Source organism: Protopterus annectens, chromosome 11.part0 (assembly GCF_019279795.1).
Source record: "Protopterus annectens isolate FY-2018-M chromosome 11.part0, PAN1.0, whole genome shotgun sequence".
NCBI classification, from domain to species: Eukaryota; Metazoa; Chordata; order Ceratodontiformes; family Protopteridae; genus Protopterus; species Protopterus annectens.
The window spans coordinates 141,031,427-141,053,926 of record NC_056745.1 but is presented as its reverse complement, the minus strand read 5'-3'; the positions used below and the strand labels follow the sequence as shown (position 1 = coordinate 141,053,926).

The following is a 22,500-nucleotide window of genomic DNA, read 5'->3' as shown; positions in this document are numbered from 1 at the left end:
TGAGTGATGAAGGTATGGGGATTCATCCACAGAGCTGCCGCACAAATTGAGTCTAAAGGCAGTAGAGGTAGACAAGGTCCTAGTTGAGTGTCCTTAAATTCTCCCTGGCAGGTGTTTGTTCTGTGATTTATAGACATAAGTAATAGTGTCTGAAAGCCATTTGAGACTGAAGTTCCCTTTCTGTTTTCTACAAATGATACAAACAATTGGTCATTGTCTGAATTCCTGTGTCCTGTAAAAATGTAATTGTCTATGAACACCCAGTTGGTGGAGTTTATACTCCAGTAAGTTAGTACCAAGAAGGTCGGAGCGAATAGCAAGCAAAACCAGGTTTCCATCAGACCCAGGGCATTTGAGCAATGCATTTGGGACCAATTACAGATGGAAAAAAACAGGGAAGAAGGAGAAATAGTTACTATCGAGGGCAGTAATGGCATCCTTAGAGAAATCATGGGATTCAAGATTTTTAATTATACATCTTGTAGTTTATCTAAACAACATTTTAGTCTTTTTTCTAAAGGATTCAAATTCGTTAAATCCCAGTATGGTGATATTGCAAATCTTTAAATAGATTTGAAATTATATTTAAGAAAATTAAATTTAAAAATGATGTATAATCACAGTAAAGACAATATTACTGATGGGCATTTAGACCTAGTTAGGAACAGCACCTACAACCCACCGCTTCATCCTGTTCTTTTACTGTTTGAAAAGACAGTTACTGAAGAACTATATGAAGCATATGCCAAACACAGATGGCAAAAAGGGCATTCGAATTTGACATTAGAGGAAAGGAATTTACTATATGAACTACAGATGCAAAACAATTTTCATATTATGAAACCTGACTAGGGTGGGGGAGTGGTTATGTTTAATACAGAGGAGTATAACAACATTATTACTAATATTTTATTAGATACCTCCACATACACCCCCGTGTCTAAAAATCAAATTAACATAGCGTATGGAAGAATCGATTCATTATTGGAAGAATATTTACTGGAAAATAGAATCGATAATAAAACACACAACTTTTTGAGACAACTACACCCATGTATCCCCAATATTTTCCGAGTGCCTAAAGTGCATAAATCCATCAAAGAACCCCCCTTCAGACCAATAGTGTCAGCTAAAAATTCCAAAACTCGTCCGTTAGCCGTGTTTGTAGACCATCATATTAAAGACATAGTTAATCAAACTTCACATCTTATTAAAGACTCATGGGAGTTAAGAAAAATTACCAATGACCTTTGGAGCACAGACTGCACCTTCCTTACTATTGACGTGAAAGACCTTTTTACTTGCATCCCTAGAAATGAGGGCCATGAATATTTTGGTGATAGTTTAAACAAGTTTTCTACTTTACCAAAGGATAGAATTTCCCTTATTTTGGAGCTTATGGAGGGTCATTTTCAAGGGGAGTATTACCAAAAAGTTAGTGGTATAGTGATTGCTCCGGTGTATGCAAACTTAGTGTTATTGGAATGGGAAAACAGGTTTCTATTCACCTGTCCTTTTTTCACAAACATTAGCCTATACCTGAGAGTTTTGGATGATATCTTTGTGTTGTGGAATGGAACACAAGATACATTACGGAAGTTTATGGAATATTTGAATTCTTGTACATCCTTCCTTTCTTTTACACATACATATAATGACAAAAGTATAAATTACTCGAATGTCACAATTTCCAAAACTAGTAATGGATTTAAATCTAATATTTACAGGAAGGATACTTGGTGTAACAGCCATCTCCATTACAGTAGTTACCACCTGACAACACAAAAGAAAAGTCTTATTAAAGGGCAGGCAGTGAGGATTGCAAGGATGACAGCTGACTATCATGACCTAATAGGGGAATTTATATTTTTAAGCAACAGTTTCATGGAAAGAGGGTACCCTATTGATATGATTAGGGAAGTTTTGGACGAGGTCTATAATGGTTGGGGTATTAAATATAAGGCTTTGCTGGGACATCCTTTGTACATTGTACATGATAATGATAAAGAAAGAAAAAACTTTCATGGAGCTTGTGTTACACAATACATGTTTTCAGACTTTTTCATACAAACAGTGAGATCAAATTGGAATTTATTTAAAATTAACAAGGATCTACATAATATAGTGGGGGAACAACCCTTGTTCACATATAAAGTTGGAAGGAACTTCAAAAGAATGTTCGAACAGAATGATAGAGAAGTTATACAGCACAAAGCCACTGCCCCTTGCTGCAGTTGGTGTTTTGTGCCTTCATTTATAGTAAAGAAAGAATAATGTTGAACAATGGTCTGAAAAGCATAGTTAAATTTTGCAAAGGAAATTGTAAAACAAAAATGTTGGTCTATATGGCTGTATGCACAAATTGTTGTGCATTTTACATAGGAAAAACAGAAAGATCATTTAGGGATTGTATTTATGAACACCTGTACGACATTAGGACACACAAAGAGACTAGTGCTTTATTTAAACACAGCTTACTATGTTCTTCTTTTGGTGGTTCTAAGTTTGGTATTATTGACATTATTAAGGAATACCAATATAGGAGTGGGGGGGACCTGAAAAATGCTTTGCTGAATAAGGAACTTAGATGGCAGCTTAGGCTAAAATCCAATATCCCACCTGGTCTTAATGATTATATAAGTATAAAACCTGTATTACTGACAAAAGCAGAAAGTATTTGAATTTAGTATTTTATTGTATTTTACTTCAATGGCATTATGTTTATATAATTGTATATGAGCTTCTGTATTACATCAATATTCCAAGATAGCGGGTTTTATGGGGATGTTCTTTTAAATGTCTAATTGGTGTTAATTGTTTTATACTATATAAGGTTGTATGTAGCACTTGTGCTTTCATCTGAAGAAGTCTTGTGATCAGACGAAAGTGCTCATCTGTGGATTATTTGTGGATTTAAAAAGGATTTTGCACCTGCATATGTGGTCTGGATTTTTTATTTTTACGTTTTAGGAGTTTATACTCTGTCTTGTTGCCATGGTTCAGAAAGAACACAAGTAGTTCTATTGACTGATTCAGACTGAACTCTGAGCAAACATTTGGTAGGAAGGAGGGGTTGGGTTCTGAGAAAAACCCTATCTTTGTGAAAAATTAAATAAGGGGGACAAATGGATAAAGCTTGTAATTCTGATACCCTCCTAGCATAGGTAATGGAGATCAAAAGAAAATCGTTTTCCAAGTAAAAAATTTTAGAGAACAAGAATTAGCCAGTTTGAACGGAGGAAATATCAAAGCAGCTAGGACTAAATTTAGATCCCAAGGAGGAAGTGGTTCTCTTACTGGGGGTCCGAAAAGGATAGTACCCCTCAGAAAATCTTTGCATAGCCTGTGGGGCATAACGTTGGAACCCATTTATCCCACATGAAAGCTGGAAATAGCAGCCAGTTGAACTCGAATAGTTAGCGCTGCTGCTCCTTGGTTAAAAGTTTCAGCGAGGAATTCTAGGAACTTTAAAATAGGTGCAGTAAAAGAGCAATACTATTTTTGGCTGCCCAACAAGAGAACCATTTCCATTTGCTAGTATACAGTTTTCTCGTAGAGGATTTGAGAGGAAATTAGAATATGTTGTACTGCCGGGGAGAGGTCAGTAAGCCTGGCTACGATGGGAAGTGGAACCAAGCTGTCACCTTGAGGGTCTGTAAGGAATGTGTGCCTGACTGATGAATCAGCAGATCCGGAACTGGGTTCAGAATCCAAGGCTCCTCCTGAAGATGGGACCATAGAAGCGGGAACCTGACTTGACGAGGACAGTAGGGGGCAATGAGTATTAGCTTGCAACCCAATGATTCTGCTCTCTGAAAAACCTTGGGTATCAGACGGAATGGGGGAAATGCATACAGAAGTCCCAGGGGCCAACCGTGAACAAGTGCATCCTTGGGTGATTGTCCCAGTGGGGGGGACTAGGGCAAAATAGCTGCTGCATTTGGCATTGATGGATGTGGCCAAAAAGATCACAGCAAGGCTGGCCCCACTTGCAAAAATCTGGTTCGCAATATCCTGTTTCAGGGACCAGTCATGAGGCATAAGGATAGCCCTGCTTAGCTTGTTCACTATCACTTTGGATTTCCCCAGAATGTGTGTCACAATCAGAAAGCGATGGGAAGACATCGCCCACTGTCACACTCTTAGAGCCTCTTGACACAAGGGGTAGGATCTGGTTCCACCTTGTTGTTTTGATGTAGCATACCACTGACGTTGTCTGTCTGAATTGCAATCGTCCCCATGGGGAGAGGGCTGTGAAGTGCTTGCAATGCCAGGAGCACCGCTCTCATCTCAAGGATGTTTATGTGCAAGTGGTACTCATGATGTTGCCAAGTTCCATGAAGAGTCTGTCCCATATAATGCACCCCCACCCATTCTGGGAAGCGTCCGTGTTCACTGTGGCCAGTGGTTGGGGGAGGACAAACAGTCTGCCTATTGCCATTTGTGTGGACTGAAGCCACCATTTTAGGTCCTTCTTGCAGGTGTCCGTGATGAGAATTTAGTGAGACATGGGTAGATCTTGCATGGACCATTGAGCAAACAGGAGCCATTGTAATAACCTCATGTGGAAGCGCGCTAAGGGAACTAGTGTTATTGCTGCTGCCACTGACCCCAGGACTTTTACAACAAATCTTGCTCAAGTCTTTTTCCTTCCAATTAAAATTGCAACCTGGTGTTGAATGGTCGACACCCTCTTCAAAGGCAATTTTGCTATCATGTCTTTGGTATCTAGACCTGCCCTAAATATAATATAATTGACAGGGCAACAATGCAGAATTTTCATAGTTTATAGTGATTCCTAGCTGAGAGCAGAGGCGGACTGTGGTGTCCCTTGGCTCGGTTAGTCAATGCTTGGTGGAGGCGGTAAGGAGCCAGTTGTCCAGATATGGAAACACCCGGAATCCTAGAAGCCTCAGATGAGCAGTGACTACTGCTATGCATTTGGTGAACACCCTGGGGGCTGTGGTGAGGCCAAAGGGGCAGAGCTCTTAACTGGTAGTGACTGGCTCCCAGCTGGAAGCGTAGAAATCTCTTGGAACGCCTGTCCATCTTGATATGGTAATATGCATCCTGGAGATCGATAAAGCACATCCAATTGTCCTTTCCCAGGAAGGGAAGTATGGACTGCAGTGTCACCATCCGGATCACAAACTTGTTGAGTCTGCTGAGGTCCAAAATGGGTCTCCAGTCCCCTGTTTTCTTTGGTACTAAAAAGAACCTTGAGTAAGTTCCGGTCCTGATTTGGTCTGTTGGGACTTCTTGGATGACTCTTTTTCTTAGCAAACTTTGAACTTCTAAGGTTGCTTGTTCCCTTAGATTGGGTGGCACATCTTTTCTGGGGAGAGGTGGCATGGAGAAAGGAATACTGTATCCCCTGGATATGATAGACTGTACCCATGTGTCTTTTGTGATATTTTGCCAGGCTTCTGGGTACAGTGACAATCTTCCCCTGATTGCCACCAGAGGTGGACAGGCGGGCCTCCTTTCAGCAGTGCTGGAAGGGCCTACCAGAGAACCTATCTCTGTCACCCTGACTCTGCGGACCCCCTTCTGCAGCGAGGGTGGTGTCTCCCATTATTATTCCATCTGCCCCTGGGGGGGGATCACCACATGCGTCAGGCAAAACTCCCTGGGATTTCTGGAACCACATTTTCCACCTTTTTGACCTTTGGGATAAGGTCTAGAAGGCAAGGAAAAACGTTCTTCCATGGCAGAGAGTCTTACCATCCTGCTCGCACCTGGTTAGAGTCTCTTTTACCTTGGGCCCAAACAACGATGAGCCATCAAAAGGGTTATTAGTACAGGAGGACTTGAAGGGCTCTGCAAATTGACAAAGGCGCATCCAGGAATGTCTCCATAAGGCGACTCCTGTGCCTGCAGCTCTGTTCGCTCCATTGGCTGCATAGGAAATAAGCTGCATGGAGGAGTTAACTACCAAAGATAAGGTCGGAAGCAGAGAAGCAGTTCTTTCTGCAGCTCCAGCAGCTGTAGGATCCTGAAGGGTATTCTCCTAGCTCTTTCAGGAGATCCTCTGAAGATGGGTGAAATAAGTAGATGTCTCTGCTAATTCCTTCTTAGTGGCCAGCCCTTGGTTAGGAAAGGTTTGTCATCTGGTGCAGTCATGAACTTACTGGGCCTCCGTGGAGCTGGTTCCATCGATTCTAGAGAGCTCCATGCCTGTCATCTTACTACCCCTTATTATTTGAGTGCAGTATATTTACATTATATATTTATATGTATCTTTTTAATGTTTTCTCATGTTCTTTGATGTGGTTAGTGACCATATGACTTTAAATTAGTTGGTCATGTGTTTCTATTTGAATATATAAGAAGGTGGATTTTATTGCTGTGCATATACACCTGAAGAAGCTGCGAGTAAAAGCGCTTGTGTTGCATTAAAGACAGTACTGGTTTTACTAAGTTGGAGACGTTTTTATTCTGGAGCCTATTTTAGCTTGCCTCTACAGCGTTTTCTTTTTGACCTGTAGATATGTGTTTAGGATGGATAGGTCTAAGATGGGTCTCCAATCTTTGTCCTTCCTTGGTACCAGAAATAGTCTGGAATAAAAACCTTGACCTTGTTCTTTTGCAGGTACCTCTTGAATTGCTTTCATATCCATGAGAGCAGAAATTTGTCTTTGTGCCTCTGCCCATTGATTTTGTGGCAGGTTTGGCAAGCCTCTCATTTTTGGAAGGGTGTGAAAGTGGAACCTGTAGCCTGTCTATAATGTCCAGAATCCATTTGTCTTTTGTAACAATGTGCCAGTTTTTTGAAAATAATGCCAGTTTTCCACCCAAAGGTGCTGCCATTTTAGCTTTGTTTGGCAGGCATAGGGGGAAGTCATTGTGACTGTTTTCTGAATGACTGTGATCTATCTTCTCCACCTCTTGGGGTTGGTGCTTGCCACTGTCTAGCTCTGTAAGATCCTTGAGGTTGTCCTCTACCCCTTGGGCATCTGTATCTGCCCCTTTGAGGTCTGTCCGAGGCTGGAAAGGACCAATTTTTTGAAGGCCAGTTTCTGCTGATGCGTGGAGGCTGCACCTGCAAGAAATCTTTCACTGTTTGCATAGATTTAGCTTTTTCCTCCATTTTCTTTAGTACCTCCTCAGCTTTAACACCAAACAATACATCTTTTTGAAGTAGTGCATCTAATAACTTTGCTTTGACATGAACTGGTAAGGTTTGCTCTTTGAGCCAAGCATGTCTACATATGACAGACCCCGTGACAGCAGCTCTACATGAGGCCTCTAAAGCATCAAAACTACACTGCAAGGTATGTTTACCCACTTGCTCTGCTCCATGCAACAAATCCTGCAACTCTTTCAAATCTGGTTGTTCTGTTTGTGTCATTTTGTTTTTCAGCTCAGATAACAAAAACTGTTGGTACTTTAACATATGAAATTGACAGTTTAATGCCCTCATGGTTAAAGTGGCAGATGTATACACCTTTTTCCCTCACCTTTCTAAAGCTCTGGAATCTCTCTCTGAAGGTAAAGGGTTTTTAGCAGTAGAGGCCTTTATTCCCTTGGGACCCTGTGAAATTGTTTCTGGGTCAGCAGTATGGCTTTTATAAAGGAACTGGTGAGAATCAGGAACCCGGTAATACCTGTCTGGTTTAACAGGGGCTGGAGGTAAAGAATCTGGATTAAGACTGGCTTCTGCATACACATCATCCAAAATATCTAAAACAGGAGGGATAGCCAGGGGCCTATGCTGGGGGAGCAGTAGAAATTCCCTGAGCCTTTTCTTGGAATCTGAGTAATCTTGGCCTCCACAGTGGAAGTGCTCCCTCAATGTATGCAGGGTTTCCCCAAAAGAGTAGTCCTCAGGGGGGGAGACCGAGGGAATAGACTCCTCAGCATCAGAGTCTTCAAAAGGGGAGTAGGCATAGTCCTGGTCCTCAGAATGGCCTAAGGTAATAGAAGCCTGGTCTGAGGAAGGGTAGTCTTCCTCCAGTCTGGGTCTTTTGTCAGAGGGGGGTTGAGAACTCCTGATGAGAGTTTATCAAATCCTCAGCCATTTTAAGCATCTGTTTTTTAGGCATGGGGCCTTGGGAGGAGGTCTGAGGACCCTGTTTTTTAGTTTTCATGGCAGCCTTATATTTAGTGAAGGATTTAATAGAGAAGGTGGTAGGCCTGAAGACGCCTTCAGAAATAGTAGGCCTCACTAAATTTTCAGTTTCCCCGCCAAGAGTGGCGTTGGTATCTGCAGTGGGAATGGAGACCGAGGAGCCTGCAACCTCGGGTACTGAAGTCACCGGTAAAATAGTTTCATCGGTAGTCGGGGGCTGCATAGGTGCCTCGCTGAGAACCGGAGAACCGGTAGTTGGCCTAAGCGTGGTCTCAGTACTCGGTGCAGACCTCGGATGTCGGTCCTTGTCTTTGCGTCTTTTGCTTAAAACTGGTGTTGGTGTATCAGACGACATGATATAATTAAATTTTTTGCCAAAATAATGAAGGGCGAACTTCGCCCAGCGCTTAATAGTGCGCTTGTTGAACCTAGCACAAAAATGGCAGGCCGAGACGTCGTGGTCTGGCCCTAAGCAAGGTATACAAAAAGAGTGAAAATCCTTATATCGGTCTGAGGTAAGAAAAGTTTCCCCAACGGGGTACTTAGTTTTAAAGAAGACTTCAGCTGAAATACTTTCGTAAATCTCAGGAGCTGGCCGACCGGCACTTGCGAACTGCTTCTCCTTCGGGCACCGCGCGGCAAGAAAGACTGAAGAAAATGGCGTCAGCTGCCTCTTTTATACCCCTGCCGCACTGACGTCAGGGAAGAAGCGACGACAACAGACGCCGGACCTAGACTTTGGAATTTGGCCGACCGAGGACCCGCCTGATGGCAGGATAACCCATCTATAATGACTGCAGCTGTATGCACGATGAACATCAATACTGACACTATGGAGAACCTGCTACACTGGATGACTTATCTCCCATCCTCATGAGAGCATACTCCTACTGTATTTTAATATTGACTGGTCTGACTGTACCATGTACAATCCCTCTACCCACATTAACCTACATGGGTTTACCCAAGTCACAGATACCCCACAAGAGTTGATAAGAAAACCAAACAACAATCCATCTTAGATTGGATACTTCTGTCTGACCACACCTTGGCAAACCAGGCAGGTTGCCTACCTGACAATTTAAGCGACCATTAACCAACCTACCTTATTAGAAATAAATCCCAACACTATAACCAACCCATCCTCAGAATAGTTCCACAACAAAAAAACTTCAAAACCAAGGACCTAAACAACGAACTAAAACACTGACTGGTCTCCCCTTAACCACCTACCCCTAGATGAGGCAGTAGACTACTTGAACTCAACCTTTCTCAAAATCCTAAACCGTCATGCACCAGCCCGTACTATCACAATTAAAACTAACTATGCCCCTTGGCTAACAAAAGAAACCAGAACCATGAAAGACAGAGATAGAGCCTGGGCTCAATTTCATAAACTTAAAACCACCACCACTAAACAAATCTTCTTCGCACTCCAGAACAAGACCAAAAAATGTATAAAACTCGATAAAACCAATTACTATAAAACCCTGCATGACAAACACACACACAACCCTCAAAAATTCTGGTCCTCATTAAATAGATTACTGCACCCAGGTAAAACCAGCACTCCCACACCCATAGTACCAACCAACGCTGAGGACATCCCTACCCAATTCAACAAATTCTTAACCAAAATAGTCCTAGCCTTATCCAACACCCTAAATGGCACCACCATTCTCACTCCTTCACCAACCCCTACTACCCCTATTGCACAACAACCTCCCCCCAGTTTCTCCTTCTCCCTAGCACCCACACAACTCATTACTTAACTCAAGAAATTGAAACCTACCACACTGGCTGCTGATAAACTTCCCGCTGATTTCCTTCAATTATCAGCTGATGCCATATCTTACCCTGTGTCTATCCTCATTAAAGTACCTAACCTCTGGAAAATATCTCATATTATTCCACTCCTCAAAGGTGGAAACTCCCTTGAGCTCACCAACTACCGGCCAATTGCAATGTTATCACCCCTATCAAAAATACTTGAAAGAGTAGTGAATACACAACTAATGCAATACCTTTTAGAAAATAACCTTATATCAGCATCACAACATGGATTTCTTCCCTCCCATTAGTACAAGAGCCCTATTATCCTATACCAACATAATCAACATCCACAGAAACAATGGACTTTTTGTATCCTCTGTTTTCTTAGACTTATCCACGGCCTTTGACATGGTCAACCACAGTATGCTTATCAAAACTCTATCTACCCTCACCCTAAACTCCCTCACTATATCATGGTTCAGCAGCTATTTATCAAGCCAACAGCAAGCAGTTCTATGGCAGGACCAACTATCCTCCCTTTGGAGTCCCTCAAGGCTCCATTCTTGGTCCCTTACTATTCTCCATATTTACAAATCAGATAGCTGCTTCCTCTCCTTTAGCCTCTATAGTGCAATATGCTGATGACACTACTATCATTTGTGCTGCCCCTACCCTAAGCAAGCTACAAACAGTAACACAACACAGCTTCACTCTGGCTGAAGCATGGTTTTCTACCATAAAACTTTTACTCAATCCCAAAAAAAAAAAACAACTAATTCTCTTCATCCCAGGTAGATCCCCTGCACTCAATTACTTCATCATTAACTTCAAGGACAATACCTCAATCACCCCAACAGCACACACTAAACTCCTAGGAGTAGTAATCGATAAACTCAAATTTGATATACACATAGCCCAAACAATCAAAAAAGTTCACAGAAAACTAGGTCTCTTGTATAAGAATAAGATTCATGACCAATTATACCAAAGCCACCATTGCCAGAACCCACCTATTATCCACCCTAGTGTATGCCTCACCAATCCTGACTAATCTTCGCCACAGGGAACAAAGCAAAATGGCATCTTGCTACAACAAGATTGCCAAATTTGCCACAGGTGCCTCTAATAGAGCCCACCACTGTCTTTCCCTCAAACAGCTCAACTGGCTTGAGCTGCCTCAATTACTTCTTACCACTCAACTCTCTAAAGCCCACAAACTATATTACCTCCCAAATAAAATCCCCATTTTACAAGACCTAATACTACCCTACACCACCACCCGAGCCTTAAAGTCAACAGACCAAAATCACATAAATGTCATCAAACATAGGAATGAGGCTGGCAAATCTCTTTTTGCCTGCTCTATAGCAAAAGTCTGGAACTCACTTCTAAAACACATAACTTCTACAGGTTCTGCTCCACAATTTAAAAAACTACTCAAAACCCACTACTTTAACAACTGGCTATGCCCATGTGACTCCCCAGGCTAATCCACTACATTTGCAGTGATACAAAGATCCTACCAAGGATCACCTAATACTGCCTAACCTCTGTATATTAATTCTTAACTAACAATGTTCTATTCTGTTCATATCTACTTATTCATCTCTGAAGACAGTTAAACATTTACCTACATACAAGTGGCATACTTCTGGAATACAATAATTGTATCTATACATATATCTGTGAAGAAATGTAAAATATGTTATTTGTTAGATTGTTTTTTAAGTGGAGCTTTTCTCCCCAGGCCTCCGCTGAAAATGGACCTGTGTCCAGTCGGACTTTCCCAGTCAACAAATGTAAAATAAAATAAAATAAATAAATGCTGTACACGAGAACATCTCATCTCCTTGAAATTCATACTCCTTTAATTCATTCAAAAACATCCAGGAGTCCTTAAGGTACCACTTACTAGCTTGTACTACAGGATTTAAAATTCCATCTAAGTTAAATAGAAATTATAGAAGTTTTATTGTGAGGGGCAGAAACAATAGGCCTAAAAAGTGGAAACTAAAATATTTGTGTATTTTCGGGATTCCAAATAGAATCCTGATCTGGGGTTGTTCTACTGTCAAATAATTAAATAAATCAACAGAAATATATTGCTGATGCAATAATTAAAGCAATATTAAGTCAGTTTCTTGATATATTTTCCTTACTAAATCCTTAGAATCTTTCTCATATTTGCTTGTATCAGCTAACATTGTTTCAATAGCTTTATTATAATCAGCCACTTCCATTACTACTATTCCTTGCCCCTTGTCCGCCTTCATACATCTGATATCGCTGTAAGATCTCGTTTCAATACCTCTCTTTGAACTTTTGTGAAATTCCTACTATTTTATATCTATTTGTTCTTTTATGGACTTCCTCATCACGTTTCTGAATAACATTATAGAATTCATTTTCACATACTGAAGCGAAAGTACTTAAAGTATTAACTAAAGGTGGATTTACTGTACTACCTTCCCTAAATTTCTCTGTCCTATTATCAGGCACATTATGAAGAATATACTTCAAATTCAGCTTTCGAACAAATAACTTAAGTCCAAAATAGTGTTAACAATATTTGCCTTATCTGCTGGCAAAAAAGTTAAGACTTGAGAAATTCTCGAGTACCTTAATTTCTTCTTTACTAAAATTTCTCCAACTTAAATATCTTAGTCTGTTCCTTTATATCTAGCGCCACTTGTTCTTGCCTTTTTTCTTGTTTGTTACAACTGTAAATGCTTCTTGGTTGGGTGGGGGGGCTGCTTGACCCGTTTACTTTCTTCACTTTCATTGCTAGCTTCACTACTTAATACATTTCCAAAATCAGTCCCAGGATTGTTGTCTGTAGGTTTAAAACTATTCAGTTCAGGAAAAGAATCAAGTCTATGTAAATAACCAACTCTGTTAAAGATGTTCCCGTTTCTAAAATTCCCGTTACTTATTAACAATATATGCCTGGCCCTGTTGATAGGCTTCAATATCGCTAAGCAGTTTCTTCTTTCTCTTCATTACTAAACTTTCCATATGTTTTTGTACCTTACTTTCTAAAGTGTTAAGTAAACGCTGAAACAACTGGAAAGAGGGGTGTTCTCTAATAACAATATCAAGTTTTTTTAAATCTCATTTCTTAAAACTTAACCAGAAGTTTCAATACTTCAAGACCAGTTTTGTTATACAATTCCTTTAAAACATTAAACAATTTATTATCAAATTTAGCACTATTTAGAAAAACATACCCTCAGACTCAAGGGCATAATTCCTAATTCAAGACATCTGTTTAAATAATAGTTCTCGTATAACAGTGCCTTAAATTTCAGTACCTTTTTCTCAAGAGCATAAAATAGCTCTTAAAGTCCAGAATGTCATGCCAATCTCTAGAAGTCCCTTCTGAAACAATTGTACCGGTTCTGTTCACCACTCCAAATGGATTTCTTCTATCACCTTCAATTAAATCCAAAACTGAATGGCCTGCTGAAAACAAGTCATATCCAATAATTGTTCTTTCATCAGTTGATGAATCACTGGACCTTTTACCAACACTCTGGTGGGCTCCGAAACTCCCCTTGACTCTCGCCAATATGTTTTCAGTTTTACTAATAACTTCCTTTAAGTTGAAGGCCAACCCTGATATCTCTTCCTGCGGTGGATAAACACTAAAGTCAGTACTGTTGGTAATGCCCAACTCTTCTGTTGCCATAACAATGAACAGCAAACGTCCGTACTACTGTTCCCTCAAACGTCTCACCAAAAAATACTCCACGAATTTGAACAAGAATGTCCAAATCCAAATGAGAAGTAACATTTTCACTCATGGAAGATGGACTAATATAAAATAAAGACAAAAATCTTCTGGCAGTCTATTTGCCCACCAATATACTATTTGAATTTTAGCAAAAAATAAAAACTGCTTGTAACATTCATAAAATAATAAAAAGCACTCTGTACTTGAGTGTAACTGCAAAACGACTCCCAAACTAAACCACAACTAAAAAATGACAATTAACAAAGAAAACACTGCACAGCACAGAGAATGTAACATCAGGATAATAGATTGAATGCTTTCATCTCATTTAATACAAGACTTCTGCAGAATAACTATACAAAAACATCACTTCCTTAAATACTAACAATAACATGACATCATAAATTACTAACCACATCTTAAAAACATATACACTCATATTTTAAAATGCACTAAAATGTACATTGTCATTAATATTTCACTTTTTTCAAAAAAAAAAAAAAAAAAAGAAAACTTTTTTTTTTCATTCAAAGCCCTTATAACTATGTATATACTAAACAGACAAGTGTCATCATATTAATCACTCACATACTTCAAATACCTTTTAACGGATACTTTATCATTTAATCCTGGGATGACATACGCCCTCAAGAAAATCTGCCATTTTAATTCCAGATTTTCTAAACAGTTGTTAAAGCCCTCAATGAACCTAATATTGTCTACTTTCTCTACTACAAAGAATGAAAACTTCTTTAATTCACCACACTGTAATGAATGCTTTGCCAAGGCATTTGTGTATCTCTTTTTCTTATAGCCAGCACATGCTCCCTTACCCTGTCACTTAATCTTCTAATAGTTTTTCCTATATTTCCTATAAAACGGGAATACTGAGTGAGTAAGGCATGAAATGAGGATGGGAAGGGGAACAGAAGAAAGCAAGACAGTGTTTGTTTTCAGAAATTGTAGTGGATGCATGGTAAAACCTCCTATCAAAGGTAACAGTGACAAATAGAATGGAAATACTGAACAGCTCACAGAACAACTTTATGAACACAGTTACAATAAGAAAGATTGATTATAGGTAAATTTCAGATTATAAAATAAGAAAATGGACAGACTGGATAGTGTTTTCTGGTTCCCTTCCACCTCCGAAAACATGTTGGCTGATTGGATACTTTAACCTGTCCATCTAAATCACATTTACCCTTGTCCTTGTGGCCTGGTTTGTAGTTGGAAAGAGCCTAAAACTGGTTCACTTACTTAGTTAAAAAAATGAATAAATTAAAATTAAATACATTTGGACACTGTTATTAAAATGTAATAAAGCAAGAGGCAGTGACTTTTATGCAATAGTAGAGCCTACTCATTTTAACTATCTGAATCTAACTTAGTTACTTGGCAGAGGACTGTATTTAAAAATAAATAAATAAATAAATAAAAATTACCACATTCTTCCTCCAGTAGGTCAGAAATACTAAAGCAGTGTTACTACCGCCTGAGATTATTAAAGCAGTGCTAAAGGGCGAAATGATTACTGTCTGTGACAGAACATGGGCACCCAGGGAAGGAAAGAACACTAGTGTCATACAGGAGAACAATGCTTCTACTAGCAGTATAACAGCTTGAAAAGCCAGCAGTTCTACAGATGCATAACACTGGTGTCTCTAAATTCATCCTAGTCTTCTTTTTGTGATCATTTGAATTGGGTCATAAAGATGACAAGCTATGCTGAATGAGCTAGGAAGCTCTTAAATCTAATTTAAGTACAGCGAAAGAATACTAGGGTTGCGTCTTCAGTAAGGTCCAAATATGCAAGCCTCATCAGCAAAAAGGGGTCAAGTTGCAAACATCATGGTACAGACAGAGTAAGACCTGGCTATTATCAGTAGATATGGGTTTCATAATAGTGCTGACATCGGAGAGATGGTCAAAAGTACCTATTAGTTTCTCACCTATCCGGGGTGGGGGGTGTAGTGGCTGACAGCACATGCATCTTAGGGAAGTATGCCCCAATGTAGAATTCTCTAGAGGTGAATGAGGAACATAAGCATCAATTTTTAAGGGAACATGGCTACCAATGAAGGATAGTCACTTACATGAGAGTGATGTCTCCATGTTGTACCCACTGCAAGCCTCATCCTGAACCAGCTGCTGAGGTTTACAAGTGGAGGTTGAGCAGATGCAGAACAATTATCATCCAGCTAGGATGATGATGCTTCACTGCTTAACGTTCACCTTCCATCCACTAGTAATGACCATGGCCTGCTAGGGCAAGGAATGAATGCCTCAGTGGTGTGGCAGGACAACTTGGTAAAACAGACAGGAAGGACCAAAATACTAATACCTAGCCCATCTATAAAACCACACCTTGGTGCGCAAGCTTTTGAGATAAATGTAGTGTCGCTATCCAAGAAAAAGTCAAGGCAAAACAAAAAAAAAAGAGAAAGTCAATCCACTATCTGAATGAAAGACAAGTGCATAACACTCCGTACTACCAACATCCAATTTATTTTCCTTTGCAAATGACTTACCTTCCATGGTGGTATCCCATTTCAACATTAGATCAACAGCATACACAGCTCTAGATAAAGGGTAGTTACAGATACCAAAGGGTGCAGGTTTGGATGTAGCTGCCTGGAACAAATCATTAATTGCTTTGAAGATTTTGACCTGAAATAAAAAAGATGGAACATCAATAAGATAAAATACTGAAGACTAAGCAATGCAGCTTAAACTATGATAAATATGATACACATTTGGTATCCCCACAAAATAAATATTATATATATATATATATATATAATTTCACTAAGAGTTAGTGCTGCAGCCATTAAATTCTCATTGTTGACTTTGTTTATGTCCTTTTTGAAGAGTTCCAGACTCACGCATGCACACACACACACAGAAAGCCTTCTGTTTAGGCAGTATTAGAATTAGGAGCATGAAAGGAAAATACTCTGATTTGGGACTGAAACCCAAAACCTCCACAGCATTATGATGCTGGCATAACAGTGTCTGGAGAGATGGATGTTGAGTTTTCCCTCGAGAGGTTTTTACTTTCACCTAGTGAACCCCCCTGTCACCTCTGTCATGGTGATTAAGGTAGAATTACATACAAATGCACACAAATCTTTTAGCAAGTGCTCTCACTGGTTACTGAAAGAAGTGGAGACTGCAGGAAATTGGTTTGGGCTGTTCTTCAGCTGGTGGACATTCATTCTTTTTGGTTTAATCCACCTTCTACTCCATCCTGAACTTATGTAAAGGCAGATAACTACTGGCGGTCTAAATCACTGCTTATGTGTAAGCATATGGTCTATAAGAAATACCCCTCAATCAGCTAAGGGAAGTGGGAACCAGTATCCACTCCTCCTCAGAAGTGTAGCCTATCCCAAGCAACAACACAGTCAATCAGGTAGTGAAGAAGGCTTAAAAAGCTCACCACAGTCAACAGGGTTGGCAACTGTGGAAAGAAGCCAGCAAAACAGCTCTTACACGAACTCACAGCATACAGGAAGGCACTCTTCATGCTACTGCTGAAGCAAAACCAGATGATCCAACCATAAATAACAACCAGATACTCACTACAACAGCTTATCTCTGAGGGAACCTTATGCAGTGGGTTACTTGGGTTCACTCTTCTGCTATAATTTGCTCTGCTATTTTTCTCTCCCTTATCCCATGATTAGGACATTAATTTTTATCATGGAAACCTATTGCATCACAAGAAAAATAAGGACTGAATGTCTTGCCCCTGACCTCTATCCACTGAGAAAAGGACAGCCTGTAAGGAAAAAGAATGCAGTTATGTAGTTAACTTGTAATAACAGTAGATGTTCAAATAAATCACTATTACAGTGGCCAGTATATATGGGACATAGCCTGCCAAGGATGGCATACATCTGGCCAGTCTACAATGCCTCTGTCACCTTCTTCTGCCAGATGTATAATACTTTGGCAAGATACATCCTATATGTAATGGCTACTGTAACAATGATCTGATGAAAAACATCAAAACAGACAATACAGACTGATAAATACATTTCAAGGAGAATAACATCCCACTGACTTAGCACTGCCAAAACACAGCTGACTGCATCTTAACAAAATGACTTTCTTACTAATATGATGTTATTTAAAAAAAAAAAATATGTATGTATTCTTGCAAGGTAGTAAGTCCCTGCATCCCTCCTACTAAAAACTTTGAAGTTGCAAGACTTGAGGGAAGACTGAAAAGTAATGACGACTTTTCCATTGCCCCTACATAAATACAAATTTGCAGTTGCAATAACCTGATGGTGGGGAAACCCAAACTCAGCAATGGGGATGCATGCAATGGTTTAGTCCACCTAAAAAAATCTATACATTTATATGGTTTACTATTGTTTGTTCGAACGGTGAAACATTTGCCGTTCGAAACAATGAATAGCAAACCTGAACACACACATTCCGACTGGCCACAATGTTGACCCAAATGATCGACACATTTGAGTCGACATTGTGGCCAAAACCATCAAGTGATAGCCGTATAGGAGCTGATGTAAATCAGACTCCTATATGACATATCAAGTTGTGGTGGTGGGGGGGGAGGCAAGCGCCGCTGTGTCCTCCACCCCCCCCTACTAATATATCCTAACAAGGGGATCGCACTACAGTGGAAATATGGATGCATTTCCAATCCCCACTGTACAGCGACCTCCATGCAGATAGTCAAATACACTTACGCGAATGCACTACTGCATTTGCATAAGTGTGTTCGACTATCCGATCCATTTATGTTTTGTGCATGACACTCTGATTTTCGACAGCAGTGCTGCCAACAGAATGTCATTCGCACAAACCATAGTAAACCTATATATATATATATATATATATATATATATATATATATATATATATATATATATGTATATTTATGGCAACACTGCTCCTCAGCAATTACTGAAGCACACATCAAAAGCAACACTAAACATCTCATATAAGCCTACACTTAATGGTCCCCCAACTGCAAAGCCTATAAGTCAAGCATACACTTTACCCAATACTCTTGTCATTGGGGACTCCATTTTGCAACACACACACACACACACACACACACACACACACACACACACACACACACACACACACACATGCCCCACTTACCAGGTTAGACAAGGAGAAGATAGTGGTTAGTCGCCCATCTGCAGCCAGGATCCACAATATCCCACATGCACTCAAGTTACTGCACCACAAGTACTAATATGATTTTATCGTAGTTTATTTGGGTGTAAATGACCTGAAACATACCTCACTGGACTATATCGAGAGATGTAATGGACTTCTCAGAATGTATGTCATGGATAGGTATGAGTCTGACACTGAGCAGTATTTTACCTTCACCAAGGATGATGCAACAGTATGAACATAAAATTATTTTTTTAAATAACTAGCTTAGTTTCTGGTGTCACTCTAGTGGGATACAATATCTGTCAGTATGGGAGAAAATGGGCAAATGACCTTGTTACTTTGTCAAGGATGGGTTGCATCTGTCCACCTAGGGTTTTGTATATTGGCTAAAACTTTATCCACTCCCTTACAGCTTTTTTAGGCAATGCCAAAAAGACAAAACTATCAACATAGTGAAAGTCTACAAGCAACCTTAAGGAGTTACTGCTCAACGCTCGGAGCCTAAACAAAAAAACTCCACACTTTTCAAGCCCAACTCACTCTGGAGAATGTAGATATAAGTGTAGTGACTGAGACTTGGTTTAAAGCCATATAAAGTTCTCCAGAAGTGCAAGGCTGCAGTGCCTTCCACACATTTAGATGAACAGCAACATAGACAGGGGCCAAAGGTGGAGATGTCTCAATCTACGTTAGCAACAAACAAACCTCTAGGCTGGTTAAACAGCATAATATGATGCAGCTCACCCACATGCAAGTCATCACAGGTATAGTCCCTCATCATATCATGGCTATCTACAGGTATACCCCTAGGATTATATGACTCTTACCTAAACCTACTAGAGGTGCTCACCATTCAACCAAATACTGTATTCACTGGTGAATTTAACTACCCCTCTACAGACTGGGAAAAATACACTTACTCGAACTCACAGGCACAATGTTTCCTGAACTTTAGTAATACTGGTACTCACCAACGTGGGAGTGTGTTGCCCCCCCCCCCCCATGTCATGTCCTCACTATTAAGGTCAGATCACAAAGGTGCCCAATTTGAAGTTAAAAAAAATCAACCCAGAAAATCCAACTAAATCAAAAACAGGAACTATTCAAAGGCAAACCACGTCATATTAAGTGGCAAGTCTGTCAAAATTCAAGGCTCCCTCCCCTCAACCCTGAGACTACAGCTACCCATGCAGAATTATTCACAGAGTCAGTATACAAACATGTGAGTGGCTGGAGACAGGCTGTTGTACCTACAATAAATAAACCCAAAAGAAACCTCACTGGTGGAATCATCATCTAAACATGGTATACAATAAAAGAAACAAAAACTCAGGGACAAAATCAGGTAATGCAAAAGACAAGTGCTCTCTTATACTAAACAAGAAACAAAGAGGTCTAATGAAGTCCAACAAAGCCAACTATGAGGTCATGATAGCCTCACAGACTAAGGGCAATCAGAATGTCTTCTTCAGCTATGTCTGGAACCTCAGAGGTAACACACAGCAGTGTGCTGAACTAGTGATGAATGGTACCACCTACATTGGATCAGAGTAACATAGCATGTACTGGCTGAAACATTCAGCTAAAATTCCACCCTCCCCAACTCCACCACGTGAAATCCCCTCCAACATACTTTCCCCCAGCTATCAGGAGGGACAAGGTGCTGGCAGCACTTGTTCAAGTCAAAAACACTATCTCCATGGGTCCTGACAACATCCCCAGTTACCTCCTGAAGAGTGTAAAACAACCGATCAAGACCACTTGACGCACTCTTCAAATGCAGCCTTGAAATATGTTCCAAGTGAATGGCGGACCGCAACAGTCATTCCACAAGGGCGGGCCACTAAACAACCCAGGGAACTACAGACCCATCAATCTAACAAGCCTAATATGTAAAGCCATGGAACAAATTATCACGGAAATGATGCATAAGGAAATTGGCAATCTACAGTAACTGAAACCATCCAAATCTGGCTCTAAGGGAAAAGTCATATCTACTTAATTGGGTAAACTTCTTTGAGTGGATCATCAAGGCTATGGACGAGGGTAAAATAGTGCATAATGCAAATCTTGTCCTGCCTCTAGGCATAAACTCTTACATAACTCACTGGATTGCCATCTGGCTCACAGATAAAACCTAAGAAATCAGGATCGGTGACACAACCTCCACCAAGTGACAGGTCACCAGTGGAGTAACCCATGACCCTGTGCTTGGCACGCTCCTCTTTGGCATCCACTTATCAGAAGTCAAGCCTAACAATAATGGCCTCTGGCTCACCAAGTTCAAGGATGACTAAACTGGGAGCTATTGTAGATTCCTTCCAAGATGCAAATGGGTTTAACACAGTCAAATGACTGGTGCCAAACCATGGCCTAAAACTCAATGCAAAAAAATGCATTATAAAGTCCCTTGGGACATTGCCAACCCAAACTAATTACTCCATGGATAAAATGCCCCTAAGAGTCAACCCAGTAGAGTAAGGGATTGCGGAACAAATGTAGGGAGCAATACGACCTTTGATCAAGATGTAGATAAGAAAAGAAAACAAGACAATCAATCTGTCAACCATCTTACAGGAAGGGGTATGGCACTGAGATCTAAGGAAGTTATAGTACCCCTCAACTCAGTCCTTATCAGACCTATACCAGGAACCAAAGTAGCAACACCACTCAAAACTGTTGTGAAGGATAGCGAAGACACACAGTCAAACAGGAAGATTGCCGCCAGCAAACAGTACAGAATTCCAACCACAACACGATAGAAAAGTGATGACAACAGTAGTTGAACCAAAGGCAATACCGTTTATTGTACGACAAACTTATTTCTTTACCTAGGTTTCGTTCATTAACGAACTTCTTCAGAATACTTTCCTGAATGAACCAAAACCCTTAAATACAATAGGTTACACCCAATTTCATCTAATTGCCAACAATTGATGAATCATTAAATGCACTAATTGACAATTTTACACTTGATTTTGAAGTGGTGATTACTCCCACCATATTGTATACACAAATGTACGCTAAAACCCGCTACTAAAGCATCAAAAATGTTCAATACCATAACACTATAAAAATGTTATACAATAATGTTAATGTGTAAATTCCATGTATTGTATAATGTAAACAAAAAATAAATATTATATATATATATATATATATATATACAATGCTAATAATTAATGTAAAAAATGTATGTACTATCATGAATTATACTAATAAATTGATAATTTTTAAAAAAATAATTAATAAATATCCAAATCTGTACACAATAAAGATTGGTGATTCTTCCACACTCAAATTTGATTGTGATTGGTTGTACACTTAAAATAGACCTAATTTGAATACCTAAAACAAATACACTAAATGCACTAACTGCTTAAACTAAAAATCACATAACATATATATACATAAAAATAATAATAATTAATAATAGGCCCCTGGCTCTCAATGAACTTATTTCCCATTGATCCTATTGGTCTTTAATATAGGCATCATTGTACAAAATTCATTCAAGCCCGGACTATTATATGCATCTAAAAATATCTGCCATTTCAGCTCTAACATCCAAATCATATTGAGTAGTTCTACCTTGTGGATCATAAACTATATGTTGAATAACACAAAATTTGAATTTATGTTTATCATTACCCTGTATATGTCTGGCAAGGGCATTAGTTGTTTTCAAATGTTGGATGTCCAAAAGGTGTTACTTCACTCTCTCTCTAAAGTGTCTACTAGTTTTACCAACATA

General features: G+C 39.7%; 1 protein-coding gene across 1 annotated transcript in view; it reads right to left on the bottom strand.

Moving 5' to 3' along the window:
* Positions 1-22,500, bottom strand: part of TTLL12 (tubulin tyrosine ligase like 12) — a 636,007-nt gene that overhangs the window by 88,393 nt on the left and 525,114 nt on the right. The window contains exon 12 of the mRNA XM_044087179.1: positions 16,109-16,247. Within this exon, the coding sequence (XP_043943114.1) occupies positions 16,109-16,247 (139 nt within the window). The remainder of the gene's footprint in view (positions 1-16,108; positions 16,248-22,500) is intronic.